General features: G+C 50.9%; 1 protein-coding gene and 1 pseudogene across 1 annotated transcript; both read left to right on the top strand.

Annotated features, from left to right (window-relative positions):
- The first annotated feature begins 223 nt into the window (after window positions 1-223).
- Window positions 224-667, top strand: LOC118569292 (annotated as a pseudogene).
- An 8330-nt stretch (window positions 668-8997) lies between these two features.
- Window positions 8998-12363, top strand: Pim1 (Pim-1 proto-oncogene, serine/threonine kinase). Its single transcript, XM_036167888.1, has 3 exons — window positions 8998-9298; window positions 9912-10088; window positions 10944-12363. The coding sequence occupies exons 2-3, from the start codon at window positions 10007-10009 to the stop codon at window positions 11099-11101; spliced, it is 240 nt and encodes a 79-aa protein (XP_036023781.1). The 5' UTR covers window positions 8998-9298; window positions 9912-10006; the 3' UTR covers window positions 11102-12363.
- The last annotated feature ends 4629 nt before the right edge of the window (window positions 12364-16992 follow it).

Genomic DNA, 16992 nt, shown 5'->3' with positions numbered 1-16992 from the left:
CTCCTGAGTGCTGGGATTAAAGGCGTGCGCAACCACCGCCTGGCTACATATTCTTACCTGATATTTTAAGATCTACTTAAAGCTGGGCTATGGTCTTTAATCCCAGCACTCGGGAGGCAGAGGCAGCCTAGTCTACAGAGTAAATTCCAGGATAGCCAAGGGTGCTAAGAGAAACTTTGTCTCGAGAAAAAATAACCAACAACAAAAAAGAGAGGAGGCTCTGATGGGTCACAGCGGTAGCCGCTCCCCGCAGAGGGAATGTAGGCTAGGTGGTCCAGGTCCACATCACAGGATCGAGAAAGAAGGCGCCAAGAAAGGTCCAGGTCTCAGAGGGATCGCAGACGGAGCCGCTCAAGATCCCCACTGGGAAGACGCTCCAGGTCTCCAAGGTGACATAGATCCACATCTCCTTCCCCTTCTCGCCTGAAAGAAAGACACTGCAGAAATGAAGAGCGAAGAACGTCCGATCACCGAGGAAGATCTGGATGGTAAGACAGGAAGAACGAGACATGATGAAATGATTGACTCCACAAAAGGGAAGAAGGTAGATGGCTCTGTAAATGCCTATGCCATAAACGCGTCTCAGAAGAGGAAATACAGGCAGTACATGAATCGAAAAGGTGGATTCAACAGACCTCTGGATTTTATTGCATGAGACTTGAGGTGTTGGAGAATTTCCCCCCTCATCTGGGTCAGAGAGTATTTTATATTTTGTATTTAATACACCTCCAAACAGGATCTTGGTTCTTCTGCAAAGGCCTAGACTTAACTTTACAGGCTCTACCTTAGGGAAAGGGCCACCATCTCAGACCACCTGTTCCAGAAAGGACCTCAGGAATGTGCCGTGACAACTGGAACAGATACAGAGCAGTATCCTCCTGCAGACATCCTGTCTGCAGTTTAGGCCCTTGAAGATATCTAGATAATCTTGCTGAGAAGTCCAGATAATCCTGTTCGGTGGGTTGTGGTTCCCCGCCAAAAGTCTAACCAATGGTTTCAAATATGGTTTTGCGCCCAAAGTCTAGACCAATAGTTTAAAAAAAAAAATCACCTTGCGCCATATCCCTTTTACCCAATCCCAAGTTGCCAATTCCTGGCTTGTGATTTTTCCCTATAAAAACTCTCTACACCCGGGCTCATGGCCACTGCCACATTTCCTTCCATCTGTCTTGCGGTGGCCCAGGTTAAACCTGAATAAAAGGACCCTTATTTGCTGGCATCGGAAACCGGCTCCTTGGTGGTCTCTGGGGGTTTCGAGAACCAGGTACAACACTTCCTTCCTATAAAGTAAGAAAGTCTTATTTATGACACCCAGTGTACTTACTTTTCTCAGGAGGTAGGGAACAACACTCTTTAAGGTGGTGTCCCTGTGGTGGCTACAGCCCGTTTGTCTTGTTCCTTTGCACCTGTGTGTGCTTTCTTCTTGGATGCTTGTTAGGAGTTCTTAAAAACTGAAAGAAACTTAGATATGAGTTTCTCCAGTAAAACTGTATTTCTACCTATTTACAAAACAAAACAAGGGGGCTGGAGAGATGGCTCAGAGGTTAAGAGCACTGACTGCTCTTCCAGAGGTCCGGAGTTCAATTCCCAGCAACCACATGGTGGCTCACAACCGTCTGTAATGAGATCTGGTGTCCTCTCCTAGTGTGCAGGCATATATGGAGGCAGAATGTTGTATACATAATAAATAAATAAATCTCAAGAAAAACAAAACAAAACAAAACAAAAAAACTTGTATCGCGTTCCTAGATCTCTACAGCTTCTTTGAAACTTTGCCTTGGCCATACCGTCTGAACTTAACTATAGAATACTTTTTCACAAAGTTGATTCATTATTATAATGTATAGATTTGTGTGTGTGTGTGTGTGTGTGTGTGTGTGTGTGTGTGTGAGAGAGAGAGAGAGAGAGAGAGAGAGAGAGAGAGAGAGAGAGAGAGACTCCTATGGAGGCCAGAATGCCTTAAGTCCTCATCATCCAGTACCTCTTCCTCATCCAGCTCCTCTGTCTGCTTAGTCATCTCACTGGTCCACCACTTCCAGGTTGTGCCTGGAATCAAACACGGGGCTTCGGAGATGCTAGGCAAGCACTCTAGCAACTGACCTACAGCCCTGTAGACGGAAGTCTTTCTGTGTCCCACAGCTGCTGGGTCTCAAATAAACACAGAGGCTTATATTAATTACAAGCAGTTTGGTCCATGGCCAGGACTTATTACTAACTAGCCCCCTCCTTCATCTTAAATTAACCCATTTCTATTAATTGATGTATTACCACGTTTCTCACGGCTTTGCCTGAGTTCCATTATATCCTGCTTCTCAGACGGTGGCTCACAGCATCCCCTCTGACCCACCTCTCTTCTCCCTGCCTCTCTCCTGGATTTCCCGCCTGGCTGTATCCTGTCTTGCCATGGGCTAGAGCAGCTTCTTTATTAACCAATGGTAGCAACACATATTCACAGCCTACAGAAAGACTATCCCACAGCACTTCCCCCCATACAGGGTTTCTCTGTGTAGCTCTGGCTGTTCCGGAACTAGCTCTGGAGACCAGGCTGGCCTCAAACTCAAGAGATCTGCCTGGCTCTGCCTCCCCAATGCTGGGATTGAAGGCAGGCACTACCACACCTACCCAGCCTAGGTTAATTTTTTTTTTTTTTTGTAAGAGAGAAGTAAATCATATATATACTAATTACTTCTACCGAATTAACTTAAAAACCTTAACAAGAAAAAGCTACATTGTCCTGTTCAGCCCCAGAAGCCCAGAGGCATGGTTCCAGTGGGCTCAGTGGTTGGTGTGTACTCTCACCCAGATGTCCAAGGCCCTCGATCAGATCCCTTGCATTGAGAAAAAAAAAAAAAAAAAAAAAAGAAGTGCTTTAAAACTGGTGTGGCTATCCCTTCAAACTTCCTCCTACACTTCTCTGATTACAAACATTTCTGGTCAACCTTTGACATGGACTTGGTTAAATCTATCTTATGGAAAGGACCTACGGGGCATTGCGATTACTGTTGGGCATAGTGACAGCTAGTACCCCTCTTTCCCACCTGTACCAGCACAACTGTGGCTTTTGTCTTTCCTATTGGAGTGACTTTTCTGATTCTGTGTTAGTCTTCCCCATTCCCTCCCCCACTGTTTTATCAGAGTTGATTAAGTAGCCCAGGCTGACCTGGAACTCACAATTCCCCGGCCTCAGCACCCGAGTGATGGAATTACAGGTATCACCACACCCAGCTAATAATTCATTACTTTTTAAAGTAGTTTTTTTCCCCTTCAAGATTTTTTTTTTTTAAGTATTTCATTTTAAATTATTGGGGTGGGGTGTGCAGGCCCCTGTGAGAGCAGGTGCCTGAAGGGACCAGAACAGGACCCAAGACCACTTGGGGGATTTGAAGATCCCAGAGCTCAAACTCTGCTCGGTGGCACCTTCACCATGAAGCCATTTCACTGGCCCTTACCCAGGATTTGACCTTTGGACCCTTCCAGGTGTAAGAACATTCCAACATCGACTCCCAAGAGTTGTCCTCTGACCTCCACATGCTTCCTGTGCTGTGTACCCATGCCCCTTGCCCCACATAGATGTAATAATAATAATAATAAAACGACATTCCAACAGTCCTCTTCCTGTTGCTGTCATAATCGCCAACAATCGGCATCATTGCCACCGTCATAACTGGCTTGTTAGGAGTCTGTGCAGTGTCTGGGGGTGGGCTTCTCATGAGCAGGCTTCCCTTTGCTTCTTACAGCAGGGAGGGAGGCGATACTACCTGCATCCAGTCTACACCTTGGGAAGAAAGGTTAGGGAGCGGCCATTTCCCTAGCCACCAGGTACCACTTCTCGGAATGATTGAATCTTCCGGTTTATCTGTTCTCACCTTCTTCCTTTATTTTTCCTGAGCCGACTTATATGTACTGGGATTTTGCTGTTGTTTGCTCTGTTTGGGGATGAAGCCCAGGAATGCCAGGTGAATGTTTATTATTGAACTACATACTCAACCATAAGTCTGGCTTCACTATACAGCTCAGTTTGGCAATCCTCCTCAAGTGCTAGGATGACAGTTAGGAGCCATTCAACCTGGGTCATAAATTGACTTTAATCACGATCTTTTCTTGTCCATCAGTAACTGTTGAGCAAAAGGTGCATGGTGCAGGCGACATGCTTGTAATGTAGGTAACTGGGAAGGCAGAAGCAAAACAATTGTTTGAGACCTGCCTAGGCTACGGAGTATATAGTGATTATATTAAGAAATGCAAAAGGAGCTGGGCGGTGGGGGCACACGCCTTTAATCCCAGCACTCGGGAGGCAGAGCCAGGCGGATCTCTGTGAGTTCAAGGCCAGCCTGGAGTAGAGAGATCCAGGAAAGGCACAAAGCTACACAGAGAAACCCTGTCTCTCAAAAAACAAAACAAAACAAAAAAAATAAAACAAAACAAAAAAAGTGGAAAAGGAAAACAGAGCGGAGAGGGAGAAGACAGAAATAAATGAAGAGAGAGGGAGCAGGAAGCTTTTTGTTGTTTTAAGATCTTGTGTATCTCTGGCTGACTTTGAACTTTTGATCCTCCTTTGTGCTGGGATCATTCTCCCTGGTGCCATTTATGTAGTGATGGGGATCAAACTCAGGGTTTCAGGTACGTCAGGCAAGCAAGCACTCCACCAGTTACGCTGCATCCCCAGCCCAGAGAGATTTTTTTTTTTTTAATAACCCCACATGACTGTCAGATGGGTGGAGGGGGGGGCAGTGAATGAACGCTTGGATTTGGTTCAGCAACAACGTGGAAGTACATCTGCCTCCCTAGTTCAGAAGGCCAGGCTTTGAATAGAAGGAGAGCTTTGGCGTATAGCTTGGTGGCAGGGTGCACATGTAAGACCCCAGATTTATTTCCCAACGTCATACATACACCTTTAGAAGAGGACGGGCCACTTCCAGGACAGGGCGATTTGAGTCTTCAGATGCATAGAGTCTGGAATATGCATGAGCTAGGAGAGTGAAAACAAGCGGGGATAGTCCTGTGTGGGCAGAGCTGAGGGTCTGATGAAGGGCTGGAGTCGCGCTGGCGTTTTTAAAGTATCTATTTATTTAGACAGGGTTTCTCTAGACAAGGCTAGCCTGGTCCAGAATGCTGGGCCTGGAGGAGTGTGCATCACTCCAGACTCTTCCCTCTTCCTGGTGTCCTGTTCAGTGCCTGGGTCACAGGAGTTTTAAGACTGACCTAAGGGAAAGCTCTGAACACGCAGGGAGCAGAATTTGGGTCATTTCATCGGCTCCCTCGGCTGTTGTATGACCCTGTGTCATGCTGCTTACGTTTCATTTTCCTATCTGCAAAAAAGGAAGTAATTCTTGTTCCCCTGGGTTTTCTCCTTTCGTCATCAAAAATGAATGAGTTAGGCCAGCCACAGAACACAAACAAAAGGGAAATATGTAATGTTTTGTAAGAGGCATCCATAAAAGTTATGGAGTCCCTGGGCATCTTTATGAGCACCAGGAAAAACTTGTAAAGGAAACATTTAAATGCGTGTATGACCGCATCTCTAACAGGCCCGTTCCTCCTTTAAGCCCCTCGGACTTCAAAACAAAAATAACGAAAACGGGATGCGGTTAGCTTTCCATTACTCTGGCCACTGACGGATTACATACTCATTTCACCCGTCGTCATCAACTCTCGGTGAAGTTTATTACAAGGACAAAAGAAGAAAGCGGAATCGGCTAGCTTTCCGTGGTATTTCCACGTGTATGTGGGGACTTTCCTTTGAGACAAGGCTGAGGTCGGGGCCAATAATAGCTGGTATCGCCTGACTGCTAATACCGAGCCGGAGGAGGAGGTGACTACCCCAGCAACCTCTGATTAAACCCAGCGGCACTCTCCCACCCTCGCCCGCGATCAGGAATTTTCCTCCTTCCTCCCGCCGGCTCAGAAGGGGCTGAGGCAGCATCTGGCACCGGCCAGCTAACATTTGGGTCGTGATTTCCTCTCTCAGGCGCTCGGACACGGGTCGTTTCGGAAGGATCAGGACCCACGGATACCCTTTTAAGTTTTCTTTCTTTGCATTTCTCCATCGAGGCTCTTTATCACCGGCTCCTCGCCGCCCAGGTCTCCGGGGTCTCGGTGAGCAACGGGGCTCGCCCCCACTCTGCACGCAGGCCTGTGCCTCTGACTCCTTCACACCCTCGGTGTGCAAACGCCGGTGACTCACGTCTTGCACAGCCTTCGCCCCCCCACCCCAAAACACAACCACCACCACCCGCCCCAGGATCTTAGCCCACAGCGCATCGTCACCCCGCCCCGGCAGCCTTGGAGGTCTCGGGGCTGAGTCACACAAGAGGACCACCCTGGTTGGCATGCACACACACACATGCACACTCGCATGCACACACACGCACATGCACACACACATGCACACGCGGTCCCTCCTCTCGGCCTCCTCCGCGCCGGCCACACCAACGCCCTTCCAGGGCTCACCACTCGCTACGCTCCAGCTCCAGCTCCAGCTCCAGCCCTCGGAACACCCCCCCTCCCTCCCCAGCCCCCACCCCCAGCCCACCCCACATCTCCGGGAAACCCGGAGCCGGCGGAGCTGGCCCCGGGCGGCCTTTGATGGCTTTGTTATTGTTTGGGTTTGAATCGATACGCCCCTCCCCATCCTTCCTCCCCGGCCGCGCGCGCCACCCAGCTCCCGCCTCCCCGCACGCCCCGCGCCCCTCCCCCTCCGTTTTGGCGCCTTTTCCTTCCCGCCACGTCGTGGCGGCGTTAGAGACCCATTCTGACCGCGAGGCGCGGGGCGGGGCGGGGCCGGGCGGGGCGGGGCGGCGGTGGGGGCGGGGCCGGGCGGCGGGGTGGGTGGGGCCCGCCGCGCGTTATGCAGATCAGATCGCTTCTGGTTGGCTGGAGCCGCGCCCGCGGGGTGGGGCCGGGGCGGGGGGTGAAAGGGGCGAAGCCGCGAGGGGGCGGAGCCGAGGGGGGGAGCGGCCCTGGGTCCCGCCGCCTCCCCGCCCCCTCTCCGCCCTCCGCCACCGCGCCAGCCGGGCTCCCCGCCTCGGCCTCCCGGAGAGGCCCCGCCCCGGCCCCGCCCGCCGCGCGCGCCCTCCCCAGCGGCGCGCTCCGCCCCTTTACTCCTGGCGGCGGGGCGAGCCGGGCGTCTGCAGCAGCGGCCGCGGTGGCGGAGGAGGCTGGAGGGGAGTCGGCAGTGCCGGCGGCGGGATCGACAGTAGCAGTAGCAGCAGCAGCAGCGGCGGCAGCAGCAGTCACAGACAGCAGCAGCCCTGGGTCCCGCGGCGCCACTCGCCCCGCCGTCTCCCGCCGCACTGCCTGACCCGGCCGGCGAGCCCGCCCGCCGCCACCAGCCCCGCCAGCGCCCTCGGTCGTCCTCTGACTCGCCCTCGGCCTTGCGCGCCAGCCGCAGCCCCAGCCGCAACGCCACCCGCAGTCTGAGCCCCGGCCGCCGGCGCAGCCCCAGCTCGCTCCGTCGCCGCTGCTGCTCGTCCCAGCACCGGCCCCGCACCGACACCCTGGAGGTGGGGATGCTCCTGTCCAAGATCAACTCCCTGGCCCACCTGCGCGCCGCGCCCTGCAACGACCTGCACGCTACCAAGCTGGCGCCGGGTGAGTGTTCCCCACCCCATCCCGGGCGCGCGGGTCGTGCTGGGGAGGGGGCGACACCCCCGGGGACCCCTGCGTGGGCCTGGCGCTTAGTGTCCCGTGCCTCCTCTTCCCCTAGGCAAAGAGAAGGAGCCCCTGGAGTCGCAGTACCAGGTGGGCCCGCTGTTGGGCAGCGGTGGCTTCGGCTCGGTCTACTCGGGCATCCGCGTCGCCGACAACTTGCCGGTGAGTGGGCACCCCGCCTTGGGGAGGGCGCGCGGAGGGATGCTTCGAGCAGGCCAGAGAGGATCTGATGGAGACTCGGGGCTCTCTTCCAGGTGGCCATCAAGCACGTGGAGAAGGACCGGATTTCCGACTGGGGAGAACTGGTGAGTGAGCCCCAGCCGGCGACCCTCCGTGCGGGCGGGTGGGTGGTGACGGGCGTGCCGGAACCGGCGCGCTAACCCCGGTCCTCGCCCTTGCAGCCCAATGGCACCCGAGTGCCCATGGAAGTGGTCCTGCTGAAGAAGGTGAGCTCGGGCTTCTCGGGCGTCATTAGACTTCTGGACTGGTTCGAGAGGCCCGACAGTTTCGTGCTGATCCTGGAGAGGCCCGAGCCGGTACAAGACCTCTTCGACTTTATCACCGAGCGGGGAGCCCTACAGGAGGAGCTGGCTCGGAGCTTCTTCTGGCAGGTGTTGGAGGCCGTGCGGCATTGCCACGACTGCGGGGTCCTCCACCGCGACATCAAGGACGAGAACATCCTGATCGACCTGAACCGCGGCGAGCTCAAACTCATCGACTTCGGGTCGGGGGCGCTGCTCAAGGACACAGTCTACACCGACTTCGATGGTGAGCCAGGCCCCGGGGAGGGAGCTGCCCAGGGTGCCGGCCTGCAAGCCGCCGGCGGCCTCGGCTCCGGCCCTTTGTAAAGGTCATTGGGCCGCCTGGCTCAGTGCTAGCAGGGGTGGGGCAGAGGCGAGCTTCCCGGCAGACTACAGCCGGGGATTTCAAGCCGGTGGAGCGAACCTGCAACATTTCTGGCGTGGTTGTGATTTTTTTTTTTTTCTTAGTGGAATTTAGGAAATTCCATACTTTCCCGGTGAAGAAGTCGTGGGCAACCGGCTGTAGCCCAGATTTTCTAAAGTCTGACCCAGTTTTCTCTCCAGTATTAGGAGGTGGAGCCGGTGGTGGTGGTGGTGGTGGCGGGAGACGTTGATGCCGGTTTTGTAGTTTGTTTTTGTTTTGTGGGGGAGTTTTAAGGTAGTTCTTAGAACTGCAGGGGTTTTTTGTTTTGTTTTGTTTTTGAGGGTTAAGGAATAAGAGCAGTGGTTTCACTACACTTGGGGGTGTTGTGGGGTGGCGAAGCCTGGAATGTTGTGAAATAAGATCTGTTGCTGGTTTGAAAATTAGTTGGGTGTCTCCCGCAGGGAGACTGAAAACCTATCTATCACAGGGAGGGGCTGGGATCGCGGTCTTTCAGAAAAGGAATGGAGGGATTGTAGATCAAAGCAGGAGGGTGGGTCATGAGCTGAGTGGCTCACCCTAACAAACGACAGCCTTTCAAAACTTGTGACTATAGCTTGTGGTTTGTTTTTTTTTTTGCCCATGGAGGACGCTGGGTTGGGCTGCGTTTTTTGTATTTAACAGTTAATGGCTGGCTGAGTCTCCCTTGTGTTTTTTTTTCCTCCCCCTGGGCAAGTCTTTGCTGCCCCCTGTCGAGCACCATGAGGTTAGCACTTTTTTTTTTTTTACTACCCAAAGTTTGTAAACAGGAATCACGTGGTCCGAAACCCGCCCTGCAACTCTGCCTTTCTCATCTAGGGAGGAAAGAGTGTAGGTGTTGTACTTTGCTAGTGTGGAACCTGGAAGCGCCCTGACTGGTGTGTGTATAAGGATCCTCACCCAGTCCGGTCTAGAAGAGAATCTAATCTGGCAGGGTCCTGGCCAGGGTGTGTTGTTCAAGGCTATCCCATTGTGAGTTCTACAGCCTAGGGCCTAAGACAAGCTTTTCAGTGGCTCTGTGTTTGGGGCGGTTTGTAAGGAATTTCGGTTTCGGATTGGTGCTGGTGCAGAGGCACCATATTTCACTGTCGCACTTTTTTTTTGGAGAGGGAAAAAAATGTATTTTAAATACCAGGTGTTGGCGGCACACACCTTTAATCCTAGTATTCAAGGCAGAGGCGGGTGGGTCTCTGATCTACAGAGTTCCAGCACAGCCAGGGCTGCACAGAGAAACCTTGTTTCATTTTTTAAAAAAAAAAATTTTTTTAAAGAAGCTACTCGGATTAGTTGCTTTGTTTATTTTTGCTAACACGGTTTTCTTTCAATTCCCTCGTTGGCAGGAACCCGAGTATACAGTCCTCCAGAGTGGATTCGCTACCATCGTTACCATGGCCGGTCGGCAGCGGTCTGGTCCCTGGGGATCCTGCTTTATGATATGGTCTGCGGAGATATTCCATTTGAGCATGACGAAGAGATTGTCAAGGGTCAAGTGTTCTTCAGGCAAAGGGTCTCTTCAGGTAACTTCCTCAAGCCCTTTGGTGGTTGGGGCCTCACTTGTGGTTGTTAGAAAGGCTGGTTCTGAGAATGCCTCCCACTCCTAAGTACTGGGGTTACGGGAGTGAACCGCTAAACCTTTACTTTGTAAAGGGGGGTGTGGGGCTTATATCCTAGCTGTCATTTTTACTCTTACTCATTTTTTGTGGGGAGACAGGGTCACTAAGTAGGGCCGCTAGCCTGCCTGTGACCTCCAAGTGTGCTGGGTTGACTTAGGAGACAGGGTTTCACTCAGAGTTCTTGTTGGCCTTGGAATCTTGTCTCAGCCCATTCTGTTTCAGTTTTTGTTTTGGTCATGCTGGAATTGGAACAGACAGATTTTATATACATCCCACCCCAACCACCAGACCCTGTAAAGTTTAAGTACCAGCATAGACCTCATCTCTTAAAAAAATCAAGGGCTGTTTAAGCCATCTCCCCTTAAGGCAGTAGTAGCTCTGTAAATATTGTGGTCCTGGTGACCTCATCCTGAGCAGTGTCAGTGTTTGTTGAGTTAAGTGAATTGAATCACCTCATCTTGCTCAGTGATGGCTCATCAAAAAACCCTGTCATCCTTCCTATTTCTGGTGAGTGGGTGTCGTGGGAAAGGCCGGGCTATTTGAAGTTTGAAACCACAGGTTTAAGAGGGGAGCCCCTTTTTAACTGAGAGCAGACTGGAGCCTTTCAGTAGTCAGCCTTTCCCACTGAGAGGACCCAGCAACGTCCTGAATAAAGTACATGCCTCTTAAAAAACCCCAGACTTGTGGGCCTTGGGAAGACTTGGCATCACAAAAACAAGTTGAATCATCCCTAACCTCTGTCTGTCCTGCCTCCTGCAGAGTGTCAGCATCTCATTAGATGGTGTCTGGCCCTGAGACCGTCAGATCGGCCATCCTTCGAAGAAATCCAGAACCACCCATGGATGCAGGATGTTCTCCTACCCCAGGCAACCGCTGAGATTCACCTGCGCAGCCTGTCACCGGCGCCCAGCAAATAGTAGCCTTTCCATCAGACTCCGGGGAGGGAGCGCTGCCTCCAGCTTCCAGCAGGACCCTGCTTGGTGCAGAAACAGCAGTGACAGCTCACTCCAGACTTCAGGTTCCTGGAGCAGCCTCCCACAGGGGAGAGAGAGACTCTACTTCACGTTTTTCCAGGCCCCTCTGCCCCTCCCTCCTTCCCGCATAGACGCTTTCACGGTGTCTAGTTTTACTGGGCTCTGCAGAATCCTTGGGTGGGGGGTGGGAGTGGGTCCAAACCCTGCCATGGAACTTTGATCACCACGGAGACTTTGGGTCACCAAGATGGGCTAGGGTAGGGGGAAATATGTTGGGGGTGGGATTAAAAAAACAAACAACAAAAAACTAGCACCATATTTAAGTCCCTGTCACCTCTTCCAACTCCTCTGAGTGCCTTGTGTGGGGACTCCAGCTGTGCTGGGAGAAATACTTGAACTTGCCTCTTACCTGCTGCTTCTCCAAAAATCTGCCTGGGTTTGGTTCCCTCCTCTTCCCGTTCCCATCCCCCCACCTCCTATGAAAGGTGCCATGGAAGAGGCTACAGGGCCCATTGCTGAGCCACGTGCCCTTCTTCTGCCTCCTTCGGTAAAACTCCCAAGTGAACTGGTCTTCCTTTTTGGTTTCTACTTAACTGTTTCAAAGCCAAGACCTCACACAGAATGCACAATCAATGCAACAACTAGACAAGCTGTAAATGTGTGTACAGTCGGCATGGCAGCCTGCAGAAGGATTATAGTTGATACAATTTGAAGAAAAAAAAAATGCCTTTAAGTTATTTTATGTGTTGGGGTTTCTTTTGTTTTTGAAAGACGGCACATTCTAGCCTGGAAGTCAATGTTAATGTATTTATTTATTTATTTATTGGGTTGGCCTTCCTATTCCAGGCTTCCACTGGCTTTTATTGTCGTTCCCGGTTTTTTTTCCTCCTGACCTGGGGACCTTTTTGGGGGGGGGGCTGCAATGCTTGCTGGGGTGAAGGGACTCTGGTGGGGCAGCTGCTGTAGTTCCTTCTGTGGTGGGGGTCCCTTGCCTGCTTCCTGGAGTGGGTCTGGGCTCTGTCTGTACATAAGAAGAAGGCAGTTCCGGCGTGGTGTGCCTTCCGGGATCCTCTGGGCTGGCTGAGCTTCGTTGGAGCAGCGTGTAGCCTGCTGGTTTTATCTGAGTGAAAAGTACTGTACAGGGAATAAAAGAGATATTTTTTTTTTATACATGGCATTTTTTGAATAAAAACCTTTTGTCTTAACTTGTGTTTTCCATTCATTCATACAAAGATGTATACTTGGTCCCAAGCCAGGTAGAAAAGGCACTTTGAGACTGAATGTTATTTCCTGGTGGGGCGCACGAGTACAGGGCTTTCTGCACAACCCGGTGTCAGATGGAATGCCGGCCTTCCCTGCCTACGAGGCTACCAAGTCCCTTTCCCCAAGCTTGGAGATTGTTAGCCTTCTAAAGCAGGTGCAGCCAGACTACCAACACCAGGGATGTTGGACAGTTTCTCACATAGTGTCCTGTAACTGGTGCTGGCACTGAGCCTTGTCTTGCTATTATCAGATGCGGGGATTACTGGGGCTTGAGAGATGGCTGTTAACACTGCTCTCCCAGAGGTCCGGAGTTCAATTCTTAGCAACCAGGTGGCGGCTCACAACCAACCATCTATAATGAGATCTGGTGCCCTCTTCTGGCATGCAGACATTCATAGAGGAAGAAAGTTGTATACATAATAAGTAACATTTTTGTTTTGTTTTTAGAGACAGGGTTTCTCTGTAGCTTTGCCCCTTTCCTGGAACTCACTCTAGCCCAGGCTGGCCTCAAACTCACAGAGATCTGCTTGACTCTGCCTCCTGAGTGCCGGGATTAAAGGCGTGTTTCACCATTGCCCGAGGCAAGGTTTTACTATGCCGCTTTGGCTGCCCTGGGATTTGCTATGTGTACACTAGGCTGCCCTGGAACTCCTGGATCCTGCTTCTGCCTCTTAAATGTTGGGATTAAAGGTGTGTGTTTGACCTTCCCGCTCCACTGGAATAGATTTTGAAGCGAGGTGGTAACATCTGATTAGCAGAATCATTTGAGTCTGGAAGTTCGAGATTAGCATAGGACAGATCTCAGAATATGCTGAGTAGCCGGCACGCTAGAGTAAATTTGTAATCCCAGCATTTGGGAGTTGAAACTGAGCATCAGAACCAGAAGTTGAAGATGAGCCTGGGATACATGAGTCCTTGTCTAATCAACTAAAAAGATGACAAACACTGGTATTCAGGGCCAAGTGGGTCCCTATGAGTTCAAGGCCAGCTTGGGCTAGAGTTCTGGGACTATATAGGTCCTGTTTCAAAAGGTGGTGGGGACAGAGGGTGGAGATGGAGAGATGGCCCGATGGTTAATAGTTCTTCCAGAGAACATGGTGACTCGCAACCATCTGTAATTCCAGGTCTGGAGGATCCAATGCCCTCTTCTGGCTTCTAAGGGCACTAAGCATGCGAATAAGCATGAGCACACACAAACATGTGGACAAAACACCCAAGAGAAAGAAAATACTTGCTCTTGCAAGGGACCTAGGATTGGTTCCCAGCACCCATATGACCTCTCACAACTGTCTATAATTCCAGTTCCAGGGGATCTGAGATATGCAAGTAATGTGTGTGCAGACATACATGTAGACCAGCACTCATACACTAAAGAGAAAATACATCTTTTAAAAATATGAAGTGCGCCGGCAGTGGTGGTTCATGCTTTTAATCCCAGCACTTGGGAGGCAGCGGCAGGAGGATCTCTGTGAGTTGGAGGCCAGCCTGATCTACAGAGCGAGATCCAGGACAGGCAGCACTGTTACACAGAGAAACCCGGTCTGGAAATAAACAACAACAAAACTATGAAGCGCTTGTTCTGGGGTCTGACTTTATAGCCCAGGCAGGCCTTGAACTCACAGCCATCTCCTTGTCTCAACCTCCTGAGTATTAGGACCACAAATTTGGGTCATGGTACTGGATTAGGGCTTGGTTCGGGTCCCTTTACCTTTAGTGAGAAGGTTAGACATTGACTATGTGGAAATACTTGGCTTGCTGGAGGATTTCCCCTGCAGCTTACTTGACAGCTTTTGGGACTGAGTGAAATGTTACCCTAGTCATCCTTAGGCCTTGTTTTCGTAGGTCAGTGTCTGTTTTGTGTTTTATACTGGGAGATGGGACCCCTAGTTTGACTCACATGTGGTCTGAGTGTGTCCTAATATTTGAATCACTGCTGATTCATGTACTATTTTTTTTTTTTCAAGACAGGGTTTCTCTCTGCAGCTTTTGGAGCCTGTCCTGATGTACTAAATATTAATAATTGTTGTTTTCTTTTTGGAGACAAGGTCTCATGTAGCCTATGCTGACCTCAAACTGCTTGAACAGCTCAGTATAGCCTTGAACTCCTGACCTCCCTGCGTCTAGGATCGCAGACTTGCCATCACTACTCCCAGGTGTAAACATTGCTGCCTTGTTTCTTTATGGACATTAGTAACAATTCTAACATCCTTACCTCACTGTGGGGCGTCTTGACCTCTTCTCTGTGTACCCATAATCTCTTGGGAACTTGGCCCCATGCACTTGTGTTTAGTGGAGGACTGAGGCCACAGTACCCTCCCTCCAGAGATGTCCTCTACCACTTCAGCTTGGACTAGGATCCAAACCCCAGCACAGCCTCCATGTGGCTGCAGAAAGGAAGGAAGGATTTCTCAGTTCTTGGGGGCGGATTTTCTGAAGTTCCTCAATTCCTTACCCCTCCACTGCCGGGCAGCTCAGGGAGTCTAGGCACCCGTTGCAACCTTTCCAGTAAAGTTGCAAGTGAACAATTGAAAGTTGCTAGAATTTTCTAATGAAATCTGGCAGAGCCTCACCCTGCCTGCCCTTGAAATGAGTTGGGGACCCTTTACTCATCTGTTGAGACTGCTGGGGGAAAGACAGTGTGTCTGGGGAACGGCAAATGCATTCTTGCTGGGTAGATGAGGTCAGAAGTCAGGTGACAGGGTGGTCTCAAACTCACTGAGATCCACCTGCCTCTGCCCCCCAGAGGGCTAGACTTAAAGGTATGCCCCACCACACCATTCTTTTGCTTTTGAGACAGCATCTCCTACATTCCAGGCTAGTTTTGAACCTTGGGATGACAGGTGTGCCCGGCCGAGACTGAGAGCTCCTTGGGAAGGTGAAAGGTCCTAGCTGGTCTTCTTGTCTGGGCAGTTTCGGAACACTTGTTAAGGACATCCACTGGGGAGTCAGCCTTGGGTTCGGAGTCTATCAATCCCCTCATTCTCCACGACCTGGTCGTATTATTGGGCCCAATGAGGGACCGATGCGTAGAAGGAGCTGTTCTTGATTGGGTTGTTAGAACAGTTAGATATTATTGGGTGTATGCACAAGCAAATCCCTCCTGCAAGTTCAGGACCGTACCAGGCGGGTCCCAGAGTGGCGGTGAGGGTGTCAGGATTGCGGTTGTTGATTCTATGGAATAAGAGGGTTGTAATCTGAGGAGGACAGGCTCAGCTAATTTGGTACTGCTTCTTCTCCAAGAGGTGGAGACCAGGGTGTTCAGGTCTGGGTTTGTTGTGAATGCAGCACAGCATGGTTTTGACACTGTAGACACAGCTGTGCTTGCTGTATAGGAGGCAGGAGATGGGGGATGGGGACCATGACTAAAGAGACTGGGAAGGCTTCAAAGAGGAAGCAGCATTTCACACTAGTTTATTATTATTATTATTATTAACTTTTTGTTTTATTTATCAGGCTATCAGGCTTGGCTGCAAACACCCTTTCTCTTTGAATTATTTCACTACCTCTAAAGTATTTTGATAAACTCGAAGTCTGCTTTGGGAAGGGTGGGCTCCATATTGACATTAAATATTTTATCCACTTTATGTGTATGGGCTTTTTACCTGCCTACATCTGTGTACCATGTGTGCACCTGGTGCCTGAGGAGGCCAGAAGAGGCGGAGGGATCCCCAGGAGTTACAGACAGCTGTGAGCTGTCATGTGGGTCTTCAGGGAGAGCAGCCAGTGCTCTTGACCCAAGCCAACTCTCCTCCCCCGACTTGACATTTTCATACCTGTATCTAATGTATCTTCATCACGTTTACCTCCATCTCCTCTCTTCTCCTCTCTCTCCTGCTGAGAACCTTCCTCCCTTACTTAATAGTGATCTTAGGAGACAAGGCTGGCTGGCCTTCAGCTTGAAAAGTAGCAGAGTGACCTTGAACTCCTGACCTTGCTCTAGCCTCCTGGTACTGGGATCACAGTGCCCCAGTGCCTGGCCAAAGATTTTTTACACTTGAAAGTGTAGTGAAGTATATTAGTATTTTGAGGGTTTGTGAGATGGCTCAGCTTTGGTGGGTAAAGGCTCTTCCTGCCAAACTTGATGATCTGCCTTCAGCTGCTAGGACCCGGAGCCCCATAGTGGAAGGAGAGAATCAAGCCTTCTAAGTTGTCCTCTGACCTTTTCATGTGTATCATGACATGTGCCCCATCAATAATAAAGTTAAAAAAAAGAATAGTCTTTTTGTTTTTGTGTTGTCCCCATCGGTCCCCCCACCACCCACCCTGCCCAGACAGGGTTTCTCTGTGTAGCCATGGCTGTCCTGGAACTCACTCAGACGAGGCTGGCCTCGAACTCACAGAGATCCGCCTGCCTCTGCCTCCCGAGTGCTGGGATTAAAGGTGTGCGCCACCGCCGCCCAGTTTAGAATAGTATTTCTGGACCTGTGAACTGGGTGTGCCTAATCCGAGCATTTGGGCAGTGATGGGAAGAGAATAGGCGTTCAGGGTCATTTCTAGCTTACCCAGTTCAAGACCTCCCTCGGCTACGAGTACTGTTTCCAAGAAAAAGGAAAAAAAGAAAACAAAAAAAC

This window comes from Onychomys torridus, chromosome 18, assembly GCF_903995425.1.
Source record: "Onychomys torridus chromosome 18, mOncTor1.1, whole genome shotgun sequence".
Taxonomy (NCBI): Eukaryota; Metazoa; Chordata; class Mammalia; order Rodentia; family Cricetidae; genus Onychomys; species Onychomys torridus.
This window is presented reverse-complemented; position numbering and strand designations above follow the sequence as displayed.

What these genes read in the sequence shown, in the direction of transcription:
- Pim1 (XM_036167888.1), top strand. Translation starts at nt 10,007, where the DNA reads ATGGTCTGCGGAGATATTCCATTTGAGCATGACGAAGAGATTGTCAAG. An exon ending in CAGGCAAAGGGTCTCTTCAG is followed by an intron (nt 10,089 to 10,943) that starts GTAACTTCCTCA and finishes TGCCTCCTGCAG; the next exon opens with AGTGTCAGCATCTCATTAGA.